At 42.6% G+C, this 10,449-nt stretch overlaps 1 protein-coding gene across 1 annotated transcript in view; it reads left to right on the forward strand.

The window, feature by feature from the left end:
• greb1 (growth regulating estrogen receptor binding 1) overlaps positions 1-9,986 on the forward strand; it is a 194,519-nt gene extending 184,533 nt beyond the window's left edge. The window contains exons 31-33 of the mRNA XM_060855164.1: positions 5,501-5,701; positions 8,597-8,735; positions 9,770-9,986. Of these exons, the coding sequence (XP_060711147.1) occupies positions 5,501-5,701; positions 8,597-8,735; positions 9,770-9,933 (504 nt within the window). The 3' untranslated portion in view covers positions 9,934-9,986. The remainder of the gene's footprint in view (positions 1-5,500; positions 5,702-8,596; positions 8,736-9,769) is intronic.
• The last annotated feature ends 463 nt before the right edge of the window (positions 9,987-10,449 follow it).

Consider the following 10,449-nt stretch of genomic DNA (forward strand, 5'->3'; position numbering starts at 1 on the left):
CGCTGGGTAGCGTAAGGAATACTGAATATTTAAGTCCCTTAAACACTTCTTCGCCTCATCGAATGCCTTCCTCTTTCGGACCAGAGCTGGGGAAAAGTCCTGGAATAATGTGATCTTGGATCCTTTATAGATCATAGCTTGGGAATCTTTCCAAGGTTTCTAAAGGCTTCTAGGAGTATCTGCCTCTCCCTATAGCTCTGCAGCCGGAACAGGACCGGGCGGGGGCACTGGTTTGGGCCGGGCCCGCATATTGCCACCTGGTAGGCCCATTCTACCCTTACCTAGCCTGATCCAACCTCCAGATTTAACAGCTGTGGCAGCCACTGTTCGAGGAACGCTGTAAGCTGGGCTTCCTCTCCCCGTTTGGGAAGGCCCAGCAGACGAATATTTTTTCGACGACCTCGATTCTCGAGGTTGTCAGTGTGATTCTCTAAGGTCCGGACTCGCTGTTCGAGTCGGTGCTCGATTTCCTTAATGTCTCGGTCGTGCTTTTGCAGCACGGCCGAGAGTGAGTCCCATTGACTTCGGGATTCTTCAATAAAAGCGTCGATCTTCGCATCCATTTTGGGGATGGTTTCCACAAGGCTTGCCACTGTAGGTAAGTCCCCCGGGGCGGCTGCGGACGCCTCTGCTGCAGCTGGAGAGGGTGGGGGAGGGGTTCCTGCTTGCTGAGAGCTGCAGGCTCCCTTCCCTTTAGTCATTTTTACTGAAGATTAGATTGTTTAAATTTAATACTAAACAACTAATTAAATTAAACAGCTATTTTAAATGATTTGGTGAGTGTGGTGGGGGTGGGTGACCCACTTTGCTCAAGTCTTGGGAGGAGCACTGTAGACTCAGACTTGCTGGGTCGCCGCCATCTTGGATCCCCGCATTTCAACAGTTTTTAATTGAACATTAACAAAAGAACAACTCACATTGACTTGTATTAGGAACGAGAATGAAACTTATCATTTTGACATGTCAGCCAGTCAAATAGGAAGCAACATTAGAAGGAGAACAGTGTTAGTGAAAGCAGCTGTCTGTGAAGAGAGTAGATTCACCACTGTGCTATAGTGTGTGTCCAAGCAACAAAGCAGAAGTCATAGAAAATAGAACAATATAGTGCAGAACAGGCCCTTTGGCCCTTGAAGTTGCGTTGACCTGTGAACTAATCTAAGCCCATCCACTACACTACCCCATCATCATCCATGAGCTTATCAAAGGACTGTTTAAAATCTCCCTAGTGTGGATGAGTTAACTTCATTGGCAGGTAGGGCATTCCACGCCCTTACCACTCTCTGACTGAAGTACCTGCCTCTGACATCTGTCTTAAGTCTATCACCCCTCAATTTGTAGCCCCCTCGTACAAGCTGACATTATCATCCTAGGAAAAAGACTTTCACTGTCTACCCTACCTAATCCTCTGATTATCTTGCGTGTCTCTATCAAATCCCCTCTTAGTCTTCTTCTCTCTAATGAGAGCAGACCCAAGTCTCTCAGCCTTTCCTCATAAGGCCTTCCCTCCAGACCAGGCAATATCCTGGTAAATCTTCTCTGCACCTTCCTGTAATGGGGCACCCAGAACTGTACACAATATTCCAAGTCAATGGTGATGTTCACGAGAAAGACTATCTCAAACCAACAAATCCCAAAAGGAATAGTTGTCCATATTCATTTAAAAAAATGGATGGATTCATGACGGTGGCTTGAAAATATGAATGAGGAAGTTTGGAATTTCTGAGCATTGGGATCATATTAAAAAAATCATTTTCTATTTGGGACAGATTTGGGACATACTCTGACCAATAAAGGAAAGCATACCAAACGCCGTCTTCACTATCCTATCTACCTGAGACTCCTGTCATTGATGTTGCTGCTGAGGTTAGACTGTATAATATGATAGTGTAGTGATTGCCTGTAGTCTAACCAACCTTGTTCAACCATTGCATGTCTCTCTAAACACACCTTTCAAAGATAGCGGAAGGAAAAATTACAATGGCTGGGTGATCACTGGTGAGACGATATCCTCAATGGAAGACACCAAATGTTGTATCCAACATTAGTAACCAACTCAAAATGAGTTGTAGAACTCAAACAGAGATTGCTACCAAATTATTCAAGAAATAGGACACGGCGGGGAATTATAGACCAGTGAGCCTGACGTCGATGGTGGGTAAGTTGTTGGAATGAATCCTGAGGGACAGGATGTACATCTATTTGGAAAGGCATGGACTGATTAGGATTAGTCAGCATGGCTTAGTGCATTAGGAATCATGTCTCATGAGTTTTTTGTCTCACATGATTGAGTTTTTTGAAGAAGTAACAAAGAGGATTGATGAGGGCAGAGTGGTAGACGTCATCTATATGGACTTGAGGAAGGCATTCGACAAGGTTCTCCATGGGAGACTGATTAGCAAGGTTAGATCTCATGGAATACAGGGAAAATTACCATTTGGATACAAAACTGGCTCAAAGGTAGAAGACAGAGGGTGGTGGTGGAGGGTTGTTTTTCAGACTGGAGGCCTGTGACCAATGGAGTGCCACAAGGATCGGTGCTGGGTCCACTACTTTTTTCATTTACATAAATGATTTGGATATGAACATAAGAGGTATAGTTAGTAAGTTTACAGATGAAACCAAAATTGGAGGTATGGTGGACAGTGAAGAAGGTTACCTCAGATTACAATGGGATGTTGATCAGGTGGGCCAATGGGCTAAGAAGTGGCAGATGGAGTTTAATTTAGATAAATGTGAGGTGCTGTATTTTGATAAAGCAAATCTTAGCAGGTCTTATACACTTCATGGTAAGGTCCTCGGGAGTGTAGCTGAACAAAGAGATTTTGGAGTGCAGGTTCATAGCTCCTTGAAAGTGGAGTCGCAGGTAGATAGGATAGTGAAGACGGCGTTTGGTATGCTTTCCTTTATTGGTCAGAGTATTGAGTACAGGAGTTGGGAAGTCCTGTTATGGCTGCGCAGGGCATTGGTTAGACCACTGTTGGAATATTGCGTGTAACTCTCGTCTCCCTCCTATCGGAAAGATGTTGTGAAACTTGAAAGGGTTCAGAAAATATTTACAAGGATGCTGCCAGGGTTGGAAGATCTGAGCCATAGGGAGTGGTTGAACAGGCTGGGGCTGTTTTCTCTGGAGCATCGGAGGCTGAGGGATGACCTTATAGAGGTTTACAAAATCACGAGGGACATGGAGAGGATAAATAGACAAGGTCTCTTTCCTGCGGTGGGGGAGTCCAGAACTAGAGGGCATAGGTTTAGGGTGAGAGGGGAAATATATAAAAGGGACCTAAGGGGCATGGTGGCACAGTGGTTAGCACTGCTGCCTCACAGCGCCTGAGACCCGGGTTCAATTCCCGACTCAGGCGACTGACTGTGTGGAGTTTGCACATTCTCCCTGTGTCTGCGTGGGTTTCCTCCGGGTGCTCCAGTTTCCTCCCACAGTCCAAAGATGTGCGGGCCAGGTGAATTGGCCATGCTAAATTGCCCGTAGTGTTAGGTAAGGGGTAAATGTAGGGGTATGGGTGGGTTGCGCTTCGGCGGGTCGGTGTGGACTTGTTGGGCCGAAGGGCCTGTTTCCACACTGTAAGTAATCTAATCTAAACTTTTTCATGCAGAAGATGGTACTTGTATGGAATGAGCTGCCAGAGGAAGTGGTGGAGGCTGGTACAATTGCAACATTTAAAAGACATCTGGATGGTTATGTGACTAGGAAGGGTTTGGAGGGCTATGAATCAACTGCTGGCAAATGGGACTAGATTAAGTTAGGATGATCTCTGGTCAGCATGGACGAATTGGACTGAATGGTCTTTTTCCGTGCTGTATATCTCTATGACTCTATGACTAAATATGGGATGTCTAAAGTACTTGCTGGCATTGAAGATGATTATCTGTGGAATGAAATGGCCACTGAGAAACGTGATTACTGACAAAGATAGTGTTAATGAACCACATAGTGATGCTATTCAGGAAGCAGATTGGAATGAGGTATTTTGTTCCTGAAGCTGAGAAGGGTGCTTTGTATGGATTTTAATCCATGTTCAGCTGTGAAGGAGTATTATCCAGAGAGACCAATTGAATGGAACTGTGTAAATTTTAATATGGCATTTCTTTGTGAATTTGATGCAACTAGTGTATATAAATTGATGTGTGACTCCACTGAGATTATTGTTTTATAAATAAGAATTCAGTCAGAGATATTGCAAGGCATAATTCCAGAATAATGCAAAAGATAAGCACTTGCCTTCTTTCACCTCTTTTCCCTTGCTTCATTGGTCCCAGGTTTGATGTGCAGGAAAGAAGAAGAAGATCATTATTTTAGCTACTTCCACCTGAGAAGCGAATTATCGCAGATGCTAGAATCTGTACTGAAAGCAACAAATGTTGGGAGATCACAGCAAGTGAGGCAGCATCCATGGAGAAAGAGCAAGCTAACATTTCGAATTTAGATGAGTCTTCATCAGAGCTGATGTGAAGTGTGGAGGGGACAGCATTTCTGCAATGGTTTGACGGGATGGGAGGTGGAGTCTAGAATGTTGATGATTCAGATTAAATAATTGGAATGTTGGTTGATAGTTCAGACTGAGTGATCGGAATGTGATCACATCCCGATCACTTAATCTGAATTACCAATATTCTTTCTCCCCCAACATTCAAAACTCCACCACACCCCCAACAACAGCATCAATGCCATCCCCTCCACACTTCACCTCAGTTCTGATGAAGAGACATCAAGCCTCAAAACATTAGCTTGCTCTCTCTCCATGGATGCTGCCCGACCTGATATGATCTTCAGCAGTTGGTGTTTTCACTTCTGTCTAGAAGTTTTGGGACTGCTCATTATTGGAGGGTGACCTTTGGCTCTAAAAGCGACCACCTTCTTTCGCCAGCCATTTGACACAGACAGTGCCCTCCACAGGTTTCTCAACTGTTCAGTATGAATTTGCTACACTTCAAAAATCAAATAAATTATAATGATCAGAAACCTCTTAAAACTGCTGTTGCCTGATACTCACCCCTCACTGTTCACCCTCTTGACAATCCCAGAAGACAATCACTATACAGAGGAACAAAGGTCACATCCGAAAATGACCTTATATTATTGTATGAGGTCAGCTTTTTGCATTCTAATTGAGTTCAGTGAACAAAGAGAATCAACTCTGGCTCTACACAGTAAAACTGAAGTGGACCCCTTAGATTTTCGCCAGTTCTTTGTAGTTCTGGAAAGCAGGTGATATCTTCCCTAAATTATTTCGGTCAGAGCTGTCGGTCAGAATTGGACTGAAGTGTAGAGTGCTGCTGATAGTTTCATTTTCATTTGCATGTTTTCATTGTTCACTGGAAAACCATAACTTGTGATCAATATGACACCCGATTCCATACCTTGGTATCGCATTCAAAGAAAAGAGTTCTTATCGCTCTGTTCGTTTTCATGTATATTGTGAAGGGAAAGTCCATAAGTGTATTCGCCTTTGATTGACAACATTGAATTGATTTGTATTTGTTCCAGGTTCCTGATGCACCAATGTCCATTTCCCCATCTCAGTATATCTGTGCTCCAGACAGCAAGCACACATTTTTAGCTGCACCAGCCCAATTACTGCTTGAAAAGTATCTGCAGCACACAAGTAACCATCTTTTCCCATTGTCTGTAAGGAACTACAGTCATCCAGTGCTCTCAGTAGACTGTTATCTCAACCTAGGTCCGGAGGTATGGTGCTAATATTATAAATCTCCACACTGTTGTTATTTAGTGTGATTTGAATGTTCAATTCAGGGGAGGTGCATGGTCTTTATGGTGGGGCCCGGCAGTGCTCTTCAGCAGTTCAAGAGAGAGTCTCATTGTCAACGTGAACTCTGCAAGGTTATGAGGAGAAACTGGGAGAAGATGTGGGTTCAGGATAGCAAAGGGGATGATGTTTGGCATGATTGCAAAAGGGAAAGGAGAAAGCAACTGAGACCATTGAAAGAGTGTTCTCAGTCTTACTGATAAAAAGCTGGAGTTCCTGATACTCATTGCTTGAAGTGAGAGGTGGGGATGGCAAAAGAGCTGGAGTGGGAAGTGCTTACCAAGATGGTTAGCAATGCAGAAATTAAGCCAGAACTTAGCTTTGCTCTCCATGGTGATCTTGGAGTAGTAGGTGGAGGAGATAAACTCCGGTCCAGATGAATGCCTGAACCAGATATGCTGCAATTTGACTTGAGGGAGTGAAAATGGGGGCCATGTCAAGGTGAACACCTGAGAAGAGAGACAGCAAAAGTTTTGCCAGGATAAGGGCAACAAAGGAATGACTAGGAAATTTGTCAGCTGCTGAGGTATCGGTGATGGGCTGCAGTTAAACGTACAAAAGAATGCTGCGAGAGATTTTGTGAAGAGTTTACGAAACAAAGGTTGGTTGGAATAGGATAATAATATGGTGAGGATTATAAGGAAGGAGATGACCGTACCACTGTGTTTGAAACCATGGGAGTACAGAGGCTAAAAGAGATGGCAAAGCTGCAGCTGTGGACCGAAATATGGGTAGGAGAGTTTATATTGAGTGAGGTTCATGGAGGCAAGGAGGATAGTTATGGGTGAAAGTAGAATTGAGATGTACACCAAAGCCACCTGATTCTGAATTTTGATTTTGAAGGAAAAATGGGAGAAGGATATTTTCATTAGGAAACACAAGGGTAGTATAAATCAGAGAGGGTATTAAAGATGGGGTAAAGTAGGAGAAGGCAGCTGGGGGTTGGTGGGAGAGACCAAAGTGAGCCTGAGGTTAAGATCTGTTGTGACATTTGAATTGAACATCCTGAGAACTACAGTACGGTGGAGAGACTTCAGCAAGTACCATCTACAAACCTAGTTTCAGTCAAAGCTAGGATGTCAATGCAATCATTCACAATCAGATTTTTGTTATCAAGACCCTTGATTGGGATTGAACAGATATTCTTGAGGGAAATGTGGAGGGAGTGGTGCCTGTAGGGCTCATAAAACAAAATTTAGAATCAGGTGGCTTTGGTATACATCTCAATTCTACTTTCATCCACTCCCATAATTATCCTCCTTGCCTCCATGAACCTCAAACGATGTAAACTCTCCTGCCCAGACTGAGGTCCACAGCTGCAGCCTTGCCATTTCTTGTAGCCTCTGTACTCCCATGGTTTCAACCATGGTGACAAGACCAAGTCAGTCCTTATAATCCTAACCACTCATATTATTATCCTATTCCAACCAACCTTTATTTCATAAGTTCTTCACAAAATCTCCCACAGTATTCGAAGGGGCAGTGATGGGTGGAATGAGCAGAATGGGAAAGAGTTGATGAAGATGGTTTCCTGGTAATCACACTGACAATTACTGAGGGAAGAGCATGAGCCATTTGCCGCTGTTGCTTATAGGAAGGCATGACTGGGTCCCAAATGTAAGAAAATGCCTCACATTGATGCAAAATGGCCACATCATGGCAGCTAGGGAAGAGCCTATTTTTAAATAGTCAGTTCTTATATAATGTGATGGTTGCATTCATGTGCACCCCCACTTTATAGAAAAATCGCGCTTTAGAAACAGCATTTAAGGTGTTGGCGCTGTAATTGTTTTACAGCCAACACACTTTTTAAAAGTTCATGCTTTAGAAACAGTATCCCATAGTCATCAGTCATGTTACAGCAAATTCGCGTTGACAAAACGTACGTTATAACAGAATGGCCTGTGTGGAGAATGTTGTCATAGAATCAGCTTGACTTCCTTCCTAATTCTTGGCTGCAAGAGGTAATGCGCCTTGTGAGCGCCGGGGGGGCCAGCCTCTTGTCAAGCAGTGTACCATCAGGGTAAGGCCATCACTCGCTGCACTGAACAGACTGAAGGGAGACTAATATAGTGTGACAGTGGGTAGGACAGCACCAGAGATCTCATCAAGGTCTTGCTATAAAATTAGATACCACTGTCAGCACTTGTTTTATATGCAGGATAGACAATTTTGGTGGTGGTTTTTTTGTGCGTTCTGCTACTGCGGAAGTCACATCAGGTCGATTTCTTTTTAACTACTGTATTTTAAGGATTTTATAGACAACTACCACTAGAAGAACAAGAAATGTTTAAAACTCTTTGATTACCGTAACAGTACAGTAAGATTAGAGATACGATTTAACATCTCAAACCAAGTTTACATGCAGCCTAAACAGAGATATTTCAAGGAACTGCTGGAAGCTGACACCAACAAGATTTAAGTTTTAAAAGAATGTGGAGACAAGAGGAACAGGAGTGCCTTTCTGGATTATTTCCACAACTCCTGATCACCTCTTCCATTTTGACTGATCAACATTGGTCCTGGAAGGAAGTTGCTGGAGATGTGTAGCCTCTGATTTAAATGAGTATTATTAAGTATTACTAGTAAATATTACTATCAAGTACATCCCAGGCTCACCTCTATAGGTGCGGTTGCTCTGCGCTCTTGCAGCATTGTCATATCTAACATCACTCTTCATTTTATTGAGAGGCAGCAGCAGGTATCAGCAGTGTTCAAAGTACTTGTTTCTGTCTGAAATATGTCATTTAATTTTTTGTGTTTCAAAGTATTATGATATTATGACATTTACAAACTCATTTTTATTAATATTCCAGATTACAGTTTGCTTTGTGAGTTCACGTCCTCATTCTTTAAATATAAACACCTCTGGCCTTACTTTCAGCGGGCTCCTGCTGTATCTCTGTGACTCATTTGTCACAGCGAATATTTTGAAAAAATTTCACTTTCTAAAAGGTAAGGTTATGTTTTATTCAGTTTTTTTTAAGTCTGCTGTTCTGCTTTGAAAAGTTACAGTATTTTTTTCCCTTGTCATTATTTATTTTAAAATGGACTTTCAGAAATACTGGTGGGATTTTTAACCATAAATCATGAGCAGAGATTAACATTTTAAGCATTTCAAACTCTACGTGTGTGTGTGCGCATGTGTCTGTGTACGTGTGTGTGTGTGTGTGTCTGTGTGCCTCTATGTGTGTGTGCATATTGCTCACTTTATGACTAAAGCTAACAGGTTTCATGGTTCTCGACCAACCCGACAGATAAATGTGCACTATCCGTTGGTATAGATAGATGCCTTTACAGGTTGTCAGTGAGAGGGAGCTGGAGTATTTTTGCCTGTCAACATCCCTCAATCATTGCGTTCCCCTTTCATGTTCTGACTGACACTCCAAATTAGCAGCCATCACCACCTCTCGCCGGTGAATAGTGGAACCCCACTGCCTTTGCCCCAAGTTTTGGAAATCTCTGTCGTTTTAGTAATTTAGTTGCAGGATCCATATCTGAAGATCCGGAGACATTGCATGGAGCAGAAATGGGCAAGCCACACATCCAGACTACAGCTGAGAATCAAAACTGTATTTGAACATTAGCATACAGGAATCAATTGACACAGACGTACTCGGGCAAAAAAATCATGGATTAAAAGATGAAGCTTAGCCAGTCATTGCAGGATATGATTGAAGTGCAGTTTCAGAAGGTCACCTATTCCTGATCTAAATATAACATCTGATTAGAAGATAGAACTGTACAGCACAGGGACAGTCCCTTCAGCCCAGTGTTGTGCCGAACATGACACCAAGTTAAACTAAACCCTTCTGCCTGCCCCTGGTCCACATCTCTGCATTCCTTGCATAAAGTGTACGGCTTTAGTGTTGCAAATGACTCTCAATCTTGATGTATGCCTTAATGACTGCTGGCGTGGGCATTTTTAAACCAACATTTATTTTAAAAAATTGATTGCCTATACTGACTTCATAAACTTATTTGTCTAGGTGCCACACTCTGTGTAATTTGTCAAGATCGTAGCTCTCTTCGTCAGACTGTTGTAAGATTAGAGCTGGAAGATGAGTGGCAGTTCCGACTGCGAGATGAATTCCAGACAGCTAACTCCCAAGACGACAAGCCACTCTTTTTTCTGACTGGGCGACACGTCTGAGACACAAACGTTTCCCAGTAACACACAGACTGCAAAACCGAGCACTCCATAAGTAACGCAGAATTTACTTTGAGCCATGAACATATTAACATGTTTAAAACAGTGTTGTACAAAAGAAAAACTGAATGGTACCAAATTAATCAAATGTAAAGACTGATACACATCAAGAACAATTTCCTGTAAACGTTCCTCAATTTTATGCACTGCCGTAACATATATTTTAAAATGGAATTATTGAAGTGTCTTTACTTGCCTGAACAATAGACAGAAGTGTGAGCTTTAATGTTTTGTGTAGTTTAGAATCAATGATGTTGTGTTTGATCCAATTTGAAACATTCTGGTTTGAATCACCACTCTGCTGTTTTGAAAGAGATCAGGAAGAGTACCCTCCTCACTAGACACTGTGGAAGTTGGTGGCAAATCTGCACTTTAGAACCGTTAACTGTGAGACGTATGATGAGAGACTGAACTCTTATGTAGCCCCTTGCAGGTAATGGATCGATTCATAATCGGGCA

This window comes from Hemiscyllium ocellatum, chromosome 3 (assembly GCF_020745735.1).
Source record: "Hemiscyllium ocellatum isolate sHemOce1 chromosome 3, sHemOce1.pat.X.cur, whole genome shotgun sequence".
NCBI classification, from domain to species: Eukaryota; Metazoa; Chordata; class Chondrichthyes; order Orectolobiformes; family Hemiscylliidae; genus Hemiscyllium; species Hemiscyllium ocellatum.